A 20,287-nucleotide genomic window follows, 5' to 3' on the forward strand; every position below is an offset into this window, starting at 1 on the left:
ATGATATAGATGCCCCAAAGGAAAACAGGTCTAGTAATTCAGCTTCTATCACCTGGGGGGAAGAGTCACCTACTTTCTGCCCTGATAACATCTCAATTGGGCCCAGCACCATTTCCATGCATCTTACACAGGAAGAAAGCTGGCAATCACAGTTTTATGTGCCATAAGGTGCTCCGGGAAGCCCTAACTGCTCAGCCGTGATATCCCTGCAATGGTATTCTCCTAACAAAATCGTTTTTCTAATCACACCTTTTCTCCTCACCTGTCAAAATCAGAACTTCCCCAAGCACATGACTCATACACAATTGTCTGTGTCCTCATACTGCCATAGGAACTGTCCTTACACTTCAGGTTGAAATACTAAGGAGCTTTGCAGAGTTTCTTTTTTCAATGGGCATAGGTCCCTACAGACCAAACAGTGGCTTCCAAAGGCAAGTTCATTAGACCATCCTACATCCTAGCCATTTGTTTCATTTTAATTTGAAGCCTCTCCAGCACTCTCATATATATTTCCTACCCAGGGGGTAGGGGTGGTCACACAGGAACTGCAGTTCAGAACTTCAGGTCAATTTTGATGATCCTACTGTACTGCTGAAAGAAGAGGGAGTTTCACCACAGAGGCCAGTTTGACTCATCTCATTTCCATGAGCAACAAATCCTCCTGGCGGCTTCCGTGACCGGCTAAGTACCCTACCTGTGGCACTAAATGGTGGTAAAAACAGCTCAGCTTACACCAATAAAAACCTTAAGAGCTCAGACTGGGCGACCTGCCCATTCCAAGCATAATTTCTCTGGGCACAATTTCTGCAATCAAGAACGTGAGGCCGACCCTTGCCCATTACTGAGACCCAGCATAGGGAGATGAATCACCTTAGGGACCGTACGGCATTTAGCGAGGGGGGAGGGCCGGTCGCCAGGGGGGGGAGGGCCAAGCAAAAAAATATTTTGCCAGGGGGAGGGCCTAGCAAAATTTTTTTTACTTGGGGGGAGGGCCAAGCAAAAAAAAAAATAGCTTGGTCTGCCAGCAAAATATGTCACTTAAAATCCAAGAAACGGCGTTTCAGAGGGTCAAGATTTCAAAAAAATTTTCTGGACCTCTGCAAGGGATCGCCCAAGGTTGGCGCTCGGGACACAGTGAAAATGCGAAAGGGAGGGGGCGGGGCTTATGCATGACGCCCTCGAAAACCCTCTTCACGTACAGAAATGTTATTAAACTCTAGATTAGTCTGCCAGCAAAATTTACCCCTGTCTTATTGCCCTCAAAATGTAAGAAATGGCGTTTCAGAGCTCGAGGGTAAATATTTGCAAATTTCCCTGGATCCCTTTTGACGTGACCGGCCTTTGATGACCAACATCGTGATAATGTGTTTGGGGGGATTTAATTTTGTATTTCTAAATTGAAATGCTATAAAAGTTAGCTTTGTTTGTCAGCAAAATATCTCCTCAAACTGAAGGAAATAGCTTTTAAGAGGGTCAAGATTTCAAAATTCTCCCGGACCTACCTTGCGATTCTTCGTGCCTTTGGCGCCAAACATGGTGTTCGGAACTTCGTTCTCAAAAACTTGAAACCCTCGTATTTTTTTTTTTTCATAGAAATGTCATCTAACCAGCAAATTTTCCCATAAAAAAGCAATGCAGGAAATCGTGGCCAAAAAAAGCGTGGCATTTCTAAAAGATCTCCTGCAAGTCTGCGGTCTCACGCCCGCCGGCGGCTAGAGAGAGGCGACCGGTCTTACCCCGCCGTGGGAAAATCAGCGTCACGCGTCGGCGCCCCCCTCCCCACTACAGTTTTGGAAGTCGAATCGTGCTGTCGTTTTGGTTTTCATTTTTTTTCCCCCGATTTACCGTAAGTTATTACCACCACAGAACCAAGAAAAAGTCCAAAATATATGTAAATTGAAAATAGTTTCCGTCAAGCCGCTCAGGCCCGCGAGCTTGCAATACGTAAATTTAGGGAGCGGGGCGCGCGCCGCTTCGTGGCGCAAATCTACTAGAAATTCAGGTACAAATGCTTTTTAGGTGTTGTTTTAATATCAAAACAATGAAATAGCTTCTATAAAGCAAATATCTATGCCTCTATGAAGCAGATATTTATCCCTCTATTAAGCAGATATTTTGAGCCATTCTGTTTTCCTTTTTTTACTAGGGGTGAGAGATCTGCTTCTCGATGAAAATCATGAAAAAGTATGACGCAAAGCACATTTCCAAATGCGGGAGCGCAGTGTTTTATTGGCGTCTTGAATATTTTTTTTCAAAGTTGATGGGAGGGGGGAGGGCCAAGCAAAAATATTTTGTCTTGGGGGGAGGGCCAAGCAAAAAAAAATTTACCTGGGGGGAGGGCCATGCAAAAATTTTTTGACCCGACCCTCTGGCGACCGGCCCTCCCCCCCTCACTAAACGCCGTACGGTCCCTTAGGTCTCTTGTAATGATTCCTGATTAGAGAATGCATCAGAGCACTGTACATACACACCTTGACTACCATGTGGCCAATTTCAAAGCAACCAGGGACAACAGGCTGAACCCTTCTATCATCATATTGGACTGGAGACCCCACACAGTAAATCACTGGCACAATTTCTACTCTGAATGGGCTTATGAACATAGCGGCACGATTGCGTGCACTTTATGATGCAACTGCAAGAGGCTATGGCAATTTGAGACTCTGATATTTCCGATTTGGGAGTGATAACTTCCCTACGCGGAGACAATTTTGCCAATATAACATTTTATTACCTGCTCGTGTGTTGCCGATCCCAAACTGATAATTGTCATTATCTGCTGGCTGACGCTGTGGATTTTACTGTCTGGAGTGGTGGCTCAAAGGAAGGACAAATTCTTATCACTCCTTGGACAGTCGGAATGCTCAGATCCAGTATGGTCAGTCTGGACTGGCAAACACAACATTGGTACTGTTGTATTTATATTGTTTACAAAGGTGAAAAGTATCTACAATGTATTAACTGCATTTCTTTGCAAACAAATATCTTTGATGTGTAAAATGTTGTGTATGAAAGATTCGGAATACCAGTCTTCAGTCTTGCTTTTTCATTGGTAAAATACAATAGATGTACCTTACAAAGGGGGTTGAGTTCTTTAGATTAGCAGCAAGGAAAAAGAACTATCATTCACCCCTACATACCGAAGTTTCAGCAGGGCATTAACCAACAACATCCAGGTGCAGTGGGTCCCAGCATGGGGCATACAGCACCTTTCAACCCCTGTGTGGTTGGAATGTTTGTTGAACTAGGCTGAGACACGTCCCCTGGTTTACATAACAAGCGGAAAACAGGCCACCCGGAGGGAGGACGATTACGAGAAATCCAAAATCGGTGCAGCGCAAAGGAAAAACAAAGTTTTGTGTTTCTGATCTTGTATTACGTTGTCCCTGCCAAGTGCTGCGTTGCTGACAAGCACTACGCAAATCTACTTCTTGATATACCAGAAAATTCACTATCTACTGACGTTCAAAAAAAGTGGCAAACCTCACATAAAATGTTGCAACCAAGACAGATATATAGTAGAGATATTATAAAAAGACTTTAAGAAGTCACCTCGTAGTTGACTTGCTGGAAATCGGCCTGGTAGTCGTGCGGGCAGCAGGAGTAGTGCGGGTAGTGCTCGGAGCAGAACACAGGCTGTCCCGACTTCGGCTGCCACTCGCCCCGGTCGCGGTCTTTCACCACGATTTTCTCCGGCAAAGTCCCGTCTGAACACAGGTGATCCAGGTGGGTAAGGTCTGCCGCCCAAGCCAAATTGGCCACGAGCAAGATAGCGAGAGAAAACCTCTCCATTTTGACGGAGAAACTTCTCTTTTACACAACTCTCCTCACTACACCACTACTCCGCTCTCTGGTGGCGGATAGATCCTATACGGGATTTCATGTTCACCGGAAGTGATGTAAGGGCCGCAGTGCGCATGACCACAGACTTGGCTGAAACCAGAAACATGGTGAATATGTTACTGCGAAGACTCAAACACTTTGTGTGATTCGCTCGGGCAAGGAGGCTCGGGCAACCACCGGTGTACTACATGTTAGACAGCATGTTTCATTTAACTGCTACAGGCCAGGTGAGACACTGTACAGGTCAGTAAGGTGTGTTATCTTTTCATTGTTGTTGTTGTTGTCCTCGTTAACGTCTATAATTTATTTCGCTAGACGTGGCCTCTTGGTGCTGAGTAACACATGGTTCGCTTTTGAGTCAATAGTCTCTCTTGGTATTTAACTTTTCATGCATGCCAAGTGAGACACTGTACAGGTGTGTAAAGTGTATTTCCATTGTCTACAAGTACAACCCAGGTCAGACCCTGTACATGTGGGTCCGTACATGTGTGTATTAAAGGGTTTTTCAATCGTCTACAGGCCAGGAAAGACACTGTAGAGGTAGCTAAGGTGTGTTTGAACAGTGTTCCATTGTCTACAGGCCAGGTGAGACTCTGTAGAGGTAGCTAAGGTGTGTTTGAACAGTGTTTCCATCGTCTACAGGCCTGGAAAGACACTGTAGAGGTAGCAAAGGGTGTGTTTGAACAGTGTTCCATTGTCTACAGGCCAGGTGAGACTCTGTACATGTGTGTAAGGTGTGTTTTATTGTCTACAGGTCAGGTGAGACTCTGTACAGGTGTGTAAGGTGTGTTTCAATTGTCTACAGGCCAGGTGAGACTCTGTACAGGTGTGTAAGGTGTGTTTCCATCGTCTACAGGCCAAATTAATCTCACTCAGGATAACAAAGTCGGTAGAAGTTTGAGCAATTGACGTCTTTAATCAGGAAATAAAGACATCACAGGCCAAGTCCAACTACTTGGCAACACCTTAAGAAATATTGCAGACTGCAGTGTAAGCGAAAAAAGGATTGTCCGGTTTAACAATACTGGACGTCTTCTATTGGACTCATGAAATAAGTGCATGGCGGTATAACAAAGTTACTGACACCTAAATTTAACTATGAATCATGCTCTTGTCAAACAACGGAGAGGAAATCGGCACGATGTTGCCGGAATAATATCTTGTTTATCATAACATTTTGAACTGGACAGTTATCGACTGTAACTCTTTGATTCTCAGAGGAATTGCATGGAAAGTTTGATAACGTCAACTACATATGTAACTTGCAATTTGGTACTACATGTATAACACAACTAAAGCTGCCAAGTGAATTTCGGGCAGCGAGAGTCACTCCTTCTGGAATGTAACGCTGAGCCGCAACTTATTGTGCTCCTACGGCAAGTTGAGTCGAACCGTGCTTGCTTAACTAACATACCTACATGTATATGACAAGTTCATGGGTCAAAGTTCATATAACAGTTCTTCGGCTGCGGTTGATTACGAGAATGCATGCACTGTGTTCTATCAACAATAAGTGCTAGAGTCCTTCGGTTTTGGGTGAACAAGAGTTGGGTGATCGACAGCTTGTAAGGTCTTTTGACAGTTTCTGTAAATTCAAGTTCAGAATGTTTATACAATTCTTTAGCTGCGGGGGAGGGATGGTGGTGAAGCTGTCTCTCGTTCGAAGCTCTGTTGCCGCACTGCGCATGCCTGGTCATTAGTCACATGGCCAAATTCTTGAGGATAACGTCCCCGGGCCTTATCCTCTCATAATTAATCTCACTCAGGATGACAAAGTCGGTAGAAGTTTGGACAATTGACGTCTTTAATCAGGAAATAAAGACATCACAGGCCAGGTCGAGTGTAACGAGAAGCCCAAACTTGAAGATGGTAGATGGAGGTGTGTAGCATCGGAATTAGGTAATCCGGTGGCACAGCAGGGACCGTTGCGCCATGGTGAGTTGCAGGTAGAGGAGATCGGCGTCAGATTTCCAGTCTCCGTGGTGACGGCGAAGTTCGCGTGGAACCACGGCCTCAAAGGCCAGGGTGTAGCCTCCTCGACGCAAGTCATGTAGGGTGTGATACCGGGGTGGCAATCCTGCTTTGTTGACCAAGCGCGCGAAGGCTTTGTCAAGGACTGAGCCGGTGAGCGGACGTAATGGGCGACGTGGTGTTGGGGGAAGCTGAAAAGCTGGAGAAGCGGGTCTGGCTGGAACGAGGCGAAGCATGTTGTTATACGCGAGCACGGGACAGAGCTGCGAGAATCAGAATGATACAATAACTAACATATGCAGTGTTTGGATCCTTTCTACTTCAGATGGTACAGTCCAGACAAGAGCTGTCCTACAGTAATCCGCTGCTGGTGTGCTCACCATACCGTATTCCTTTCATTAGAGACCACATGAGAGACCGGAACACTTAAGACAGACATATTCCCGGTTATTTGCTACAATGTCAGCAACATCACTGTTACTCAACTTGACACAGGCACAGTGGTACCATCCATCACATCTATCACACGAGATCATTTGTCCTGGCTTGTATAAGTTGCAGATGCAATATATTGTTAGCTGATAGCTGGTTTCCTTGATGTTGTTGTCTGGTGCGTTTCGTTGACTATGTGGGAACATGCTAATCGATTCTGTCGCAAGGCAGTTCTCCAAGTGCTGTCTCATTTGCGTTTGGTTGAACTGTACTGTGGATGGATCTATTTCCTCGGCCAGAGCCGCAGCATTTGCGACTGCAAATAATCCACAGTCGTTACTGCCGTTCTGCTTCTGCACGCATTTGACAGTGACAGGGATTACTCCATCTTGCCCTTCAGCAAAACTGCCATACATTGTAGCTAGTTGCTTACGCAGCTCAGCATTCATAGATGGACTTAGGGAATCAAACACTGTCACACCGGTACCCCCTCCAACGGTTGTAGACACAACCCAGTGTTGTCCGATGCTGTGGATTTGTATGCAATCATTTGGTGCTGGGATAGGGTCTTGTTGCTGACCTGCCTGCAGGACCACTGTATCCCGCAACCCATCTATGCATGGGTACTCCTTCTTGATGAGCCCCTGGGAACAGTTCATGTGCTTATCGTTAAGCCATTCATCTTGCTGCAAGAGCTTTCTGTCTTCTTCTGTCAACTGGATGTTGTTAATCTTAAGCCATTCCTCCTCATCCTTTTCCGTTGTTTCAGCATCCTCGATGTCTGCCACTACTGTTGTCTCCAGCTCTTCCTCGATGTCTGCCACTACTGTTGTCTCCAGCTCTTGCTCTTTCTCCATGTTATCATCCAGGCTGACATCGACCCAAAATGCAGACTTCATCATATCTGCATGATGGCCAACCCTCTTTGAGTAAGGATGTTTTGGAGGCAGAGTTGGTAGTGCATGGCTATCAGTCATCTTCCTTTTCCTTTTTTGGGGGCTTCTGACGCGGAAGGTTCCATCATGTGCTGAGTGTCCCACCATTTCCTCCAACAAGCATGATAGTTGCTCCTTCATGGACGTGAGGTAGAGTTCATCCTGAAGATTGTACGTTATGTTTGTCATTTCTTTCAGCAGGCTAGCACATTCCCTCTGCAGTTGTTTACTTCTTTTCGGCTTGCTTACAGGGAGCTCACCATGTACTGCTGGTGATGGTGTGGGAGAAGGTGGTGGTGGATCTGCTGTGGATGTTAATGATGGACTGCTGCTGTCATCCGTCTCACTTGAAGTACAGGTGCTTGAACTTGAAGATAGCAGTGTACTGTCTAAGGAGAAGAGGGGATTGTCCCTATATACTGCTGACAGCTTCTCCCAGCCCCATTCTTGTTGTAGGTTGAAGACTGAGCAGAAATGTTTACACGGCAACTTGTGCTTTAACCAATCTCTGCATGTGCAGGATGGCATGTTGGTAGATGTTGCTCCAAAGTTGACTGTGTGTTGTTGGCTGCGCTTGCTGCTGCTCTTGACTTGAAAGATTCCCGGGCCAATGGAGACAATGTCGTCTTGCTCGTAGGACTGGGCTTCTTGCAACCTTGCCATGATATGCAATACAACTCCTCTTGGCCTGTCCTTAAGGTAGGTGGGTAGGTCGGTATGATATTTTCGATAGCACGAGCTGTATGCCACGTTCAGTTGAATGTACCTTGAATGATAAAAGAAAGAACAGAATAAATCGCAAGGAAATGGACTCTAACATTGAAGACAAAAGTAAACTACACATGTAAACACATAATTGGCTATGCAGGTCCACCATAAATTTATTATGAAGGGGTATCTAAATGTTGTTCAATGAATAACATCAGAATACTAAGATTTCAGTAACTATGAATTAAGATAAAGAATATTGATTAAAAAAATTACATTGTTTTGACCAACTGACTTAAGTATGATATGCCAATTATATATTAAGAAAGAAGAAAGAAATTTTACATTTTTACAAATTACACATGTACATGTCCGTGCAAGATAATATTAAGATTTGGACTTCAGCTCACTTTCGATATGCTGTCGCCAAGAAGTCTGTTACGACTACTGTGATCATCTCGGTGAGGCTTCTCCTTTTACGGCCATCAAGGTGGGAGTATTTCAACGTCTCGTTTTGTCTCTCCACCCCGTTGTTGGTGTAAATCGCCACCTTCAGATCTTCATCCTTGAAAGCTTGCACCCACCTCTATATGTGATTAAAAAGGGGGAAAAGAGTTACATCTTGTAAAAAGGATTTACACAACAAGGCACAGGTATGTACAAAAGCCCATAAGAAACAGACCTTTATCATTCATGTGTCTCTTGGAGCGAAGACCAAAAAACCTACACAAAAAATCTCATCATGAAAATCTCATCTTAACGATTAAGTTTATTGTAGCATGTACATCAGGCCAACTTGCATAAATTATATCTAATAGTGTTCAACTTTACTTAACCTTATAATACAGCAAGGACGCTAATTAGGTCTTTATTTGCATAATCAATATTTTTATCTGCCTTGTTCCAATGTCAATAAGATTAAATGAGAAAGAAATATCCTACATGTACGAGTGTCATATCATGAAATACAGTAGATTTATTGATACGCACCTTAGTACATTTAAGCCACTTATTGGAGAACCATGCCAGCAGCCTCTCATTCTCCTTCCACACTTCTGATTCTCGAAGCAGGGACAGGCATCTCTCGTACTCTTCAGTTGTGCCAGCAGCTGCAATGTCCCTCAGAAGGTTAAGTACTGTGGCTTGCACGTGACTTACACCATGTTCTCTCTTGCGCACCCACTCCACCCATGCTTTTTCACGATGGAAGTCACACAGCAGTACCTTGGCATCTGCATGAAATACAAGAGACACATATACGATTGGTAACATATATATATATGAACAGGACAAGACACTGCATGTACATATGTATGTCGGCAAACATTTGCTTTGCCAGCATTACCCTAATTTGCTACCAATCTGTGTACAATTCCTGATGAGTATACCAGGGTCCCCATATTATCAGCAAGCAGTTGATATGTGACAAGACAGTCATAAACCAATGAATACATGCATTGAAAAGTTTGAGTTGAGTTTCACCTTGGAACTCTTCTTCGAGGGCACCAATTTCTGCTTCACAGAAGTCCACCATGAAGTGGGAGGGGTTCCACTCTGGATTCCAGTCCTTGAAGACCTGGAGAGCTTCTCTGATGTCCACTGTCCTCTCTGTGTGTGGGACAAAGACTCCAACAACGGTGTAGCACACATTTGTTCTTACACACAGAAAGAAAAGTGGGAGATCGTAACGACATGTGCGGTATGTCGCATCGAGCAGACACATTTGCTGGCCATACAAAAGTAATAATCTCTGCTGCCATGCTGTTTGATAACAGAAGAGGACGTTGGTCTTCGTACCATCCTCAAGGACTTCACTCGGGCGAAACTTGACCTTGCAGTCCTCTTGCCGCGCCCATCTTGTGGACAGAATCTGGAAATAGAATCATGGAAGGAACATCACTGCATGTGGGAGACTGACCAAACTTAAGGGAAGGTTTTGCCTTTTCTTACAATTAGGATGTCTGCAGGAACCTGGTCTATTATATTGCGATAATAAGACCAGATGTTACTCACGGACTGTATCATTTTGCTCATTACCTGCAGGTTGGCTTGGTCCTGTGATGAATTCCTTGTTGAATCATTTACTTTCGCCATAATGTTCCACAGGTCTCTGTCAGTCGGGTAGTACTTCCGTTGTGTTGTAGGAGGAGGAGTCTCGCCTCTGAACAGCTCATTGGTGATGAATGTGCTCAGGTGGTGCTTTACCTCACTCACTGTTTTGGCACCACCCTCGGTGATCTTTTCCACCTGTTGTCTGATTCTGTCATCCACCGGCTGACTCAATTCAGCAACCTATAGAAAAATGGATTTTGACAGTTTTGATACTTTGTCTTATTACATCTCACTCCCTATACCATGCAGAGGGAAGTGGATGGTTATCTTTGACTTGTAATTCAAGATTTTGTATACATACCATTCCAACAGTTGGGTGGTTTCTATGGTCGTCCATGGCTGGGAAGCGTGTTCGATATTCCCAAACGGCCTTAACCGCTGACGGATCTTTTGCTAGTGCCTCCTTCAGGGCTTTGGAAACTTTATCTTTTGCTGATTGTTTGTCCTCTTCAATCTGAAAAATTACACAGGCATTAACAGCTGCAATGTGTCAATTGTGTCATACAATTTTAAAATACAAAATGTGTAGACCTCATCTTAGCAAAGAAGGCTACCGTATTTTAGTGTTTCCTTGTGCAACCAGTGACACTGATTCATGATTTATGTCCAAAAATGTTCGCCTTATCCAATGGTGCAAGTATAAAATTACCTTCATTTGTCATTACCTTCAAAACTGGGGTCTCTGTGTTATTCATCAAGTCATGCAAAGTATCCTGCTGGATTTTGATCTCCTGCAGAGTTTTGCATGATACATGCAGGACTTCGCATGAGACAAATTTAATCGAGGCTTTCTTTAATTGAGACTTCTCAAGTTATGCTGTTATCCTTCATCTCAATAAATATTTGGACTTTGGGTTATAACATCATCATCATTGTTCAGTCATGCTGGTTGCACAGATTAATAATTTAATGTCTCCTTAATGGCAAAAGACAGGTATTGAAGTTTTTATATACCTTGAAATCAGGAAATCTGATGAGATAATGAACTGTGAACTTGACAGGACAGTCCATCTTTTTGGTATCTTGCACCTGGCGATGTCTTCTCAAAAAACCATGGTCTTCTAGCTATTAAAGGTACAGAGAGACATAGAAGTACGTGTTACTGTACATCACAGTTAAACAAAACAGCATTACACTTTATCTCAAACTTTCACCTTTGATATGGACTGCAGAAAATGTAACTAATTCTGTTCATGCCCTTTTCTTTGTGTTGAAATGTTACCTACATTTTTAAGTATGGAAGTATTGGAACATTATTAGTATTACGATTTCCAACTAAAAATATATTTTACTCATTATTTATGCAAATTACTTTCCACTAATTAGTACTTTGAGGTGCTTACATTATAATATCTTTCAACTTTATGTCAAGTTCATTTGTAAAATAACATACTGCTTGTTGCTGTTTCTCAGCCTTCCTCTTGTCTTTCTTAGGCTTGTCCCTGTCTTCTCCCTGATGACAGCCATACACCGCCTTGCTCACAAGTTGGAATGGAACGCCATCAAATTCCACATACTTCAGCTTCCAGTTGATGCTCTTCTTAGCTGAGGGTTGCACATCTGTAGTGAAATGTCATAACAAGTATATACTTGGTAAGCTGTGTATTGTTTATGCAAGCCAATCAGATGAAATTTTCCATTATGGTTTTCACAGAAATGACAGTTTGAAGCCAGGAGCAGTTGTGGAAGATGACACTTGTAGGTACATAAGTATTTAGTTAAATTTGGCCAGTAACTTAAAAACTAGACAAAACTACGACTTGCATCTTCCACGTTAAATCATATTCGAAATTGAATCAACGTTTCTAAATATATTTGCCGTTACAAAGCGGATATCTGCACATGGAAACAGTTTCATAGGAACCTATGTTCTTTATGTACAGGCCATTGAAAAAATAAACATCTAGTGTCATAACTAATGCAAAATAACAGTTTTAATTCTTTATGTTAATGTGAACTGTTTTCCCTTACAGATGCCAACGTCGATTGGATCCTGTCTGTGAATATGCATGAAATGTGTTACAAATTTCAATCAGTGAACTGATGGATCTTGGTGTTTGTCCATCATCGTGCCATGGGTCAGCAGTTTCATCTTGTCAAGGCAACATAGAGTCCGGCACTGAGGATTAGTGTCGAGTGAACTGAAGACAATTTCATGACTCTTAACCCAATCACCGCCACCTAAGATTACAATTGGACCTACACAACTGCACGTATTCTGGACGTGATCTTACAGTCACAGAGCACCATGAAGTGGTCTAAACTTGTTGCCATGGTTGTTGAGAAGAGCAGTAGCAGACTGTACTTGCTACAAACCCTAGGCCTCTGTAAATGAAGACTGGACTCGTGCGTCCTGGTATTATGGTTAATTGTCTTTGTTTAGCCAGATGCTTGCCAGGTAAGGACAACTGAGACCAGGTGAGGCACCTTGCAGGTAAGACAGGTGTGTTTTCTTTGACTAAAGATAAGGTGAGGCCAGGTGAGGCACCTTGCAGGTAAGACAGGTGTATTTTCTTTGACCAGGGACAAGGTGAGGCCAGGTGAGGCACCTTACAGGTAAGACAGGTGTGTTTTCTTTGACTATGGACAATGTGAGACCAGGTGAGACACCTTACATGTATGGCAGGTGTGTTTTCTTTGACTATGGACAAGGTGAGACCAGGTGAGACACCTTACATGTATGGCAGGTGTGTTTTCTTGGTCTAGGGACAAGGTGAGGCCAGGTGAGGCACCTTACAGGTAAGACAGGTGTGTTTTTCTTGACTAGAGACAAGGTGAGGCACCTTGCAGGTAAGACATGTGTATTTCTTTGACTAGGGACAAGGTGAGGCCAGGTGAGGCACCTTACAGGTAAGACAGGTGTGTTTTTCTTGACTAGAGACAAGGTGAGGCACCTTGCAGGTAAGACATGTGTATTTCTTTGACTAGGGACAAGGTGAGGCCAGGTGAGGCACCTTACAGGTAAGACAGGTGTGTTTTTCTTGACTAGAGACAAGGTGAGGCACCTTGCAGGTAAGACAGGTGTATTTTCTTTGACTAGGGACAAGGTGATGCCAGGTGAGGCACCTTACAATGATATTTTCTGCAATTGACAAGGAAAAGAAGACTATAACATCTTAAATATAATTATCACAACCTTAGCATGAATCTGCAATGCCATAGTAAGGGTTGGAATGTACCCTTACTAGCACCCTTAAATGTTTTACTAGTGGTTATTTGGGGTAATTAAGATGATGGACAGGTGTATGTTCTGTATGTGGATTCATCTGTGCTCCAGCAGTTGATCTTACCTGAGACGACATTGACATCATTGCCCGAAACAGAATACCAGTATGTTTTATATCATGTACATGTCTATAGGGCTTTTTTTAAGGACTGTAGATGCAGAACGCAGTGTATGATGATGATGATGATGTACATGTATTAAGTGTTGTGTAAAGCATGGTAAGATATGACAAAACCAAGTAGTTTTTCCATGACCAGATTGTTCTGTACTTTACAGTATAGGTCAGACACAAGATCCATAGAGCAAGGGATGTGTTCATTTAATTGTTTTTATTCACATGTGTAAGAACGAAATGGACAACAGAAAGTAGATGTGAAGTTGGTTTGTATTAATAAAGAGAATCTACCTGTGCAATGAATAAAAGTATGGACAATATCAAATTTGTTACAGTTTGGTGGATTTGTGTGGTTGTTTGGGAATATAGAGTAAAAAAAAAACGTGGTGGAATAATGTTCTGTAAATACTGTGGTGCAAGACCATTATTTTCCAAAATTGGATCATTCATTATTTTCTAGAATTGGAAGTTTGCATTTCAAGTTGGAGAAGGAATAATCCAGCATAGCAGTATGTCAATAAAGTGGCAGGGGGTATATTTTGCAAAATACTAATGGCAAGGTTGTGTGAATGAGAAAAAAATAACTTTCCGTGGCAGTTCTTTTATATAAGTAATCAGAATCATCAGTTACAGGTTATGTCTGCAGGAGTTCTTCAGTTATAGACCGGTTTTATCTTCTCAAGTTACTTAATTAATTAGGTCCTGATGACAGACCATGTGACCTTGTAATACTGATAGGGAGTCCGACCTAAAACAATGAGCAAAATAACAGTTGTAACTTGGAATGTCAGGACAAAGCAGTATATATCTGTTAATTCATATTGACTTGTTAAAAAGGTACATCCTCACAAATGCTATTGTGTTGAAGTTTGAACATTACGTAATACTCTCCAAACCTCTGCTTGGCGAGCCACTCAATTCGCGCGAAAACAGACGACAGAAAGTACTATGACAACTCACTCTTTTCATCGAAATTGGCGCTGAGTTTCTGGAGCTTGATGTATGTGGAACCCGTCTCTTCTTGAACTTTCAAACGAGTTCTTTCAAACTCCTCCAAAGTATTGAAGGAAACTTCGGGATTTCTGTCATGACAACTAGTTGCCGGCGGCCCCGGGGCTTCATTGCCAGCCATTGTATATAGTACGGTACCGGCGGGTTGACAAGTCTTTAATCACGTGACGCTACGCCGGGGTGTAATTAACCCTCAACCCCGCCGTTACGTCACTTCCGGTGAACATGAAATCCCGTATAGGATCTATCCGCCACCCCGCTCTCTCTCGTCTGCAAATCGATCGTCTTTTTAAAGTCTCGCAAATCACGAGATCTCGCGTTACGCGTGATTTCATTCTGCACATGCGCACTGTCAGTCGTACACGAATACTTCCGGTTTCTACACAGCTGGGAATCATGTGAGTTTCTCAACATATTTTAACACATTTCTTACATTTAAACAGTGTTATAAGTAAAGTTCATGACTTTTTGTGATAACCTGATTGTGTTGCTTCACACAGGTCGAAAGTCACCTTCAAGATAACGCTTACATCGGATCCAAAACTGCCCTACAAAGTGTAAGTGCCCCCCTCCCACAGTCGATTTGTTGACACGTTTATGATGAAATTTGAGTATACTTGTGAACACGATCTGACTGTGGTTTTACACCGAGATGTGTGTATTCTGTACAACACTTTGTAACATAGACATGTTTGTCTTTCCAGACTCAGTGTACCAGAAGCAACACCATTCACGGCAGTTCTAAAATTTGCAGCAGAAGAGGTGGGTATGGGGTGGGGCCTTTTCTAAATTGTCTTGAAGACGATTCTCATGCACATAGCCTTGTTGCAAGACCCACTGCACACCATGTGGATGGGGAAGCCATATGACCCAGCTACCAAAGTAGACATATGACCTCTAATTATCTATCATGCACCTGCATTTCCAAACTAACTATGCCAAATGACCTGACCTTTTTGGGTAGTGGTTAGCGATGTAGGGTTTGTGAGCTGGCAGCCCGGGCTGGGGGCGGGTTCAAATCCCAGGGGCCAGAAGACTGTTTCTACTCGCCCCTTGTGCTTCAACTCTTCCAACTGAAGGGGTTAGTGTGTAGTGCAATGGGCTTCCAATGTAATGGACCCTTAGCTTCCAGCTGAACTCTATATGCCCCACTCCCGTTCGATCTCGGGTTCTATTTCAAAACCTCGGTCAAAAAAGGTGCAAGTTGCAAAACATGGCCGCCGCAGGTTTTATGTCTAGGATACCGACTGACTTCGGTTTAGCTTTTTGGACCCTAAAATCCTCCCAGAACGGGCGAAAGAAAAATGCTATGCATTCTTTGTGGAAGGCTACATCCATGGGGTACAGTCGTTTGAGAAGGGGGCGTATATAGTTGCGGTAAAGGGAGACATAAATTCAGTCAAAGCGGAAGAATCCGAAGCAAAATATTGTAACAGTTACACGCTACAATCTGAAATTTAACATTTCACTTTTGTGTTTCAGTTTCGGGTACCACCTGACACAAGTGCCATCATCACCAATGGTAAAACATTTACTACTAGTAGATCTGCCCTTTACCTTTTGAGGAGAGGCCTGTCCGAGTAATCCATGATGGAGAGAATGGGGAGATGTTGATCTTGATGCCATTAAAGCCCCCTAGCAATAACTCTTTTTTTTTGTTTTTGCAATGGCATTGGTAACAAAAGTTAGGTATAAGCTATTCAAAACTATTTCAAGTTTTGAGACACTGACCTATATCTAGGCAGTATTGGCTCTTGTTAAGACTTGTTTCACTGTTGTGATTATCATAACATATATTGTTCACTATATTTGCAGTGAATATTGTAATTTGTTGCCAAATCCTAGTTAAAGATAATTTTTGTAAGATGTGTTCCATTATCAATAATAGAAGGAAGAGATTGTTCATGAAGTCTTTGCTATTTTTCCACCCACACAGATGGAATAGGTATCAATCCAGCCCAGACTGCAGGTAAATCATTTGATGTAACATCCTTCAAACATCTTTTAAGTTATAATAACCCTACCCTCTTGAAAAAATGCGCCTCAAACTGGTGGGCCCGATTTGCACACACATTTTCTGGGTCCTAATCACTTAGTTGACATGGAGACACTGAGTAGTATCTACATGTAGGTTGACTCAAAAATGAGTATTGAAAGGGAGCTGTAGTTCTGAATTGTTTACACATGTATGTCTGTGAGAACTTACAAATTGCATTATGAATTCAAAATTCTTCCAAGATTTAGAATATGTGTAGGATGTCATCTATACCTGAACTTCTTCAAAAATACATGTGAAGAGATGTGTTTACTGTGTGGCTTATGTGGTTTCAAGAAGAACGTATCCCCATACAGTATACAAAAGAACGTCCCTAAAACTGGCCACATATGTGGAAGACTGCTTTTGGATTTAGTGTGGTTAAACCATGAAGGTGTTATATGTAGATGCTACATATGTGGAAGACTACTTTTGGATTTAGTGTGGTTAAACCATGAAGGTGTTATATGTAGATGCTACATTGGATTTTATGTCAGTACCAACCAACTTCACATCTGTTCCAATTACAGGCAACGTTTTCCTAAAGCATGGCTCTGAGCTGAGGATTATACCAAGAGACCGGGTTGGCTGCTGAAAAAAGAACTCCTCCACCTATCCATCTTATTTTACAAGGACGTCGACATGGCTATGTGACAAAACTATCAAGTTGAAGAAACTGCAAATATGTAAGGCTCAATGTATTAGTTTGTCAAATTGACTAAAGAAGATACTTGATGCAATCACTGATGTGTACTACCAGAAGATATTTATTTCCATTATTCTTGTCAGCTGGAGTCCCCATTTTATCCATAATGTTACAGTGGTAGAAATGCAGTTTTAGTTTTTTAAGAAAAGTATGTTAATCAAATATTCCAGTGCATTGTCTAAAATATATGTATGGTTTTGGGTACTTGTGTGCAAGTATGTTCCTCCAAGTTGGACAGGATTTTGCCAAAATAAATGTGATAAAGTTGTTCAGATAATGTTATAGGATAAAGATTTGTCCTTACATATTCTCATATTCTGTTTCCTGTATTAAAGGAAGAAGAAGTGAATTTCAAGATACATATACATGTACTAGTACTGTATTGTGAAGTTCAAGATACATGTACATCACTGATGTTGATATATGATGAAGAAGTAGAAATTTAGGCAGAAGCGCACTATGTTGTCGGAAAAATGAATTAAACATGAAATCACACACACACCTGACATGCCATGATTTTATGCTTGAGGTGGTTTTATGTATGACAAAGCTGCTAAGTGGGCCACTGAAGCATCGACAAGACTTGGTAATCAAATTACCTCAGACAGATGAACACATGATGGAATAGTTCCAGTCCTCACAGGACTAACAGGACATGCATATTACATGCTCGATGTTGTTCTCTTCATCATCACATGCAGCTTTTAAACTTGAGGAATGGGATTTTCTGTGGGGATGGGGGTGAAATAGGGCTTGCTGTGTTCATGTAGTACTGGAATTGCACTTTTTGTTTTCAGAAATACAAGAATTCTTGAGATACTAACAAAAACTTCAAATAAAGAAAAAAATGTAAATCAAATTCCATACCAGTTATTATACCAGTTTGGTCAAATCCACAATTTGCTCTTGCGTGCAAATCATGTTGCAACAGAAAACCTAATGTTCCATACAGATAATGTGTTCACATGTTGGAGTCAGAGCGTAATGTCAGTTTTAATCAATCATTCCCGTTATGTCCATTAAGAAGGATCGTCTCTATGGCTGCCGTTCATGAGTGCTAGTCTGTAATGTGATTGGTTTCATATATTTAATCCTAGAATATTCATTGGATATGTGGAATATAAGATTACATAAATGTCATGGTGTCTACTCCAATTTAGGGTACAAAAGAAAAGCTGATTACTTTCCACTGGAAAGTAGCCTGATTTAATCGCGCTTCTCAGGCCCGTCGTACATTGCCGCTCCGCGGGGAGGAGTCTACAAGCTCCGGATAGCGGAGTTTGCGTTACACAGACTAACTGGAAAGGATAACCATGCAAAAGTTTCGACATGCAATGGAAATTTGTTCTTTCATACAAGAATTGCTGGATGAAATTCAAACATTACAGGTATTCTACTTGTATATTGTACACAAAATAGTACTGTACCATAAAATAGTCAATATCAACCATTTTGCACACATACCCAGTTGTCAGCTACCACTGATTGAAATATGTCAGCAACCTCAATATTACATGTATTGTATACTATTGAAGAGTTAGGGTTTTGAAGGCTTTATACAACAAAGCAGTAATGTCAGCTTGCAATGCTGTGTGACCAAAGGCATAATACAGTAGATGGGCACTGTTATAATATAGTGTATTGTGTAGATATGCACAGGATTCAGATCGTTAGGAAAACCATAATCTGATATGTCAATACTACTTTAAGTGGTTGTGCATGCCTTAAGCTCATTGCAATATATTTCTCATTTATAATACGTTCTTATTGCAAAACAAGATTGAGTGATGCTGATGCTGTTATCACACCCAAAATGCCAATTAGAGGAGCAAATTGTCCCAGTGGGTTTGGCGCTAGCTGTGACGGATGGAGTTATGGAATCCTGTGTCATCAGGACATGATGAGGCTGATAGAAAGAAAACCCACTGTGGAGCGGATCATTTCTGCATCACAGTAAGAGTGTGGTTGGAGAGAGAAAAGAATTAAGGGGGTATAAAGGAAGAGGAAATGTTTTGTGCGAAAGTTAAAAACATCATTGATGAAGATTTCACATGCAACATTATGTCCCATTCCCCTAGAAATGCAAGTCTGGCCTTCATTTTCTTACACTCTGATCATTCACACTTGAGTAAGATTTTTTACCTGCTTTGTGTCTATATACCAGTGAACCACTAACATGGGCCCTCCATTTAACATCCTATACAAGGAATGTGCCTGACAGAATCATGGTACTTATCACCTTTATTAAGTAAGGAAACTTGTGTAGAGTGACTCTCCCAAGGGCACAAAACTGAGGCATGTCAGTTTGAAGTTAGGTCCTTGATTCTGGACCAAACACCCCTATCATGCCACATGATGCAGTACCGTTTTGTTAGGACTTTCCACGAAAGTTTCTATTGATACCTTTACCCAAACATATTAGCTCAAAGAACGACATTTTGTATTTTGCCAGCATATTCCATGATGTATGACTTGGCCAGTATCTTGATGACCAAACTAAAATAGTAATATGAGTTTCTCAAGGCCACAAAGGTGATAAGTATCCTTTCATCGCAGGGATACTTGTTGGCCACTGCAATGGGAAATGTGTGTGTGCTACCTGTATTATTCAGTCATGCCCAAATATTGTATTCTTGTTCAAAATCTCCTTATCAACAAGACCCAGACATATTTGGTTGGAGGACAAGCTTTGACAATAGCTCTCTCTTGTGTATGTGTATATGTGAAACTCCAAACAACCAAAGTGTAAATTTTGTTAGAGATGATTTCAGGACACAAGTACCTGTACACTTGAAGAACATCATAACTCTTACTGCACTGGGGGATTGTTTTTTGCAGATATATGTGCAGTACATTTTGTTTTACACATATATGTAAGTTCTGCATGAGATTTTTTTAGACTCCCAGGGCATTGTCTGCCATTTTTGAGGGTATGACACCGGTATGTTTATTATAATAATCAGATTACAAGAAGGAATGAGAAGTTCTCCCATCCATCAACACACAGCAGGAGAATGCGAACAAACCAATTTGCCAGGGGAATAATGCATCTATTTACATGTACATACTACACATGAATACCGATGTTCTGTCACAGTGTCAGTCTGTAACCTTCAGCTCCAATGAACGGCATGATTTACATGTTCCACTTCTAAAAGCAGGCCATCTTTTAACCTGACCAGTTAAATATGCT

At 41.9% G+C, this 20,287-nt stretch overlaps 3 protein-coding genes and 1 long non-coding RNA gene across 5 annotated transcripts in view; 2 read left to right on the forward strand and 2 right to left on the reverse strand.

The window, feature by feature from the left end:
• LOC118418933 (hedgehog-interacting protein-like) overlaps positions 1-14,637 on the reverse strand; it is a 47,045-nt gene extending 32,408 nt beyond the window's left edge. Inside the window, exons 1-2 of the mRNA XM_035825074.1 lie at positions 14,619-14,637; positions 3,553-3,852 (exon numbers count right to left, since the gene is read on the reverse strand). Coding sequence (XP_035680967.1) covers positions 3,553-3,792 — 240 coding nt within the window. The 5' untranslated portion in view covers positions 3,793-3,852; positions 14,619-14,637. The remainder of the gene's footprint in view (positions 1-3,552; positions 3,853-14,618) is intronic.
• LOC118418935 lies at positions 3,862-13,421 on the forward strand. Its single transcript, XR_004831563.1, has 3 exons — positions 3,862-4,086; positions 11,436-11,594; positions 11,975-13,421. It is a non-coding gene; the product is annotated as an uncharacterized LOC118418935 (long non-coding RNA).
• LOC118418932 lies at positions 4,330-11,024 on the reverse strand. The gene is made up of 7 exons (XM_035825073.1): positions 10,956-11,024; positions 10,303-10,455; positions 9,927-10,181; positions 9,372-9,759; positions 8,880-9,121; positions 8,300-8,475; positions 4,330-7,947 (listed from the first exon to the last, which is right to left on the reverse strand). The coding sequence occupies exons 1-7, from the start codon at positions 11,010-11,012 to the stop codon at positions 6,213-6,215; spliced, it is 3,006 nt and encodes a 1,001-aa protein (XP_035680966.1). The 5' UTR covers positions 11,013-11,024; the 3' UTR covers positions 4,330-6,212.
• A 19-nt stretch (positions 14,638-14,656) lies between the features above and the next one.
• Positions 14,657-17,591, forward strand: LOC118418934 (ubiquitin-fold modifier 1). Of its 2 annotated transcripts, XM_035825075.1 has the most exons (6): positions 14,657-14,751; positions 14,854-14,910; positions 15,058-15,115; positions 15,836-15,875; positions 16,290-16,322; positions 16,919-17,591. In XM_035825075.1, the coding sequence occupies exons 1-6, from the start codon at positions 14,696-14,698 to the stop codon at positions 16,981-16,983; spliced, it is 309 nt and encodes a 102-aa protein (XP_035680968.1). In that variant the 5' UTR covers positions 14,657-14,695; the 3' UTR covers positions 16,984-17,591. The 2 variants fall into 2 exon arrangements, with proteins under 2 accessions (XP_035680968.1, XP_035680969.1); XM_035825076.1 differs by lacking the exon at positions 14,854-14,910 and having other exon boundaries at positions 14,681-14,751.
• The last annotated feature ends 2,696 nt before the right edge of the window (positions 17,592-20,287 follow it).

This window comes from Branchiostoma floridae, chromosome 7 (genome assembly GCF_000003815.2).
Source record: "Branchiostoma floridae strain S238N-H82 chromosome 7, Bfl_VNyyK, whole genome shotgun sequence".
NCBI classification, from domain to species: Eukaryota; Metazoa; Chordata; class Leptocardii; order Amphioxiformes; family Branchiostomatidae; genus Branchiostoma; species Branchiostoma floridae.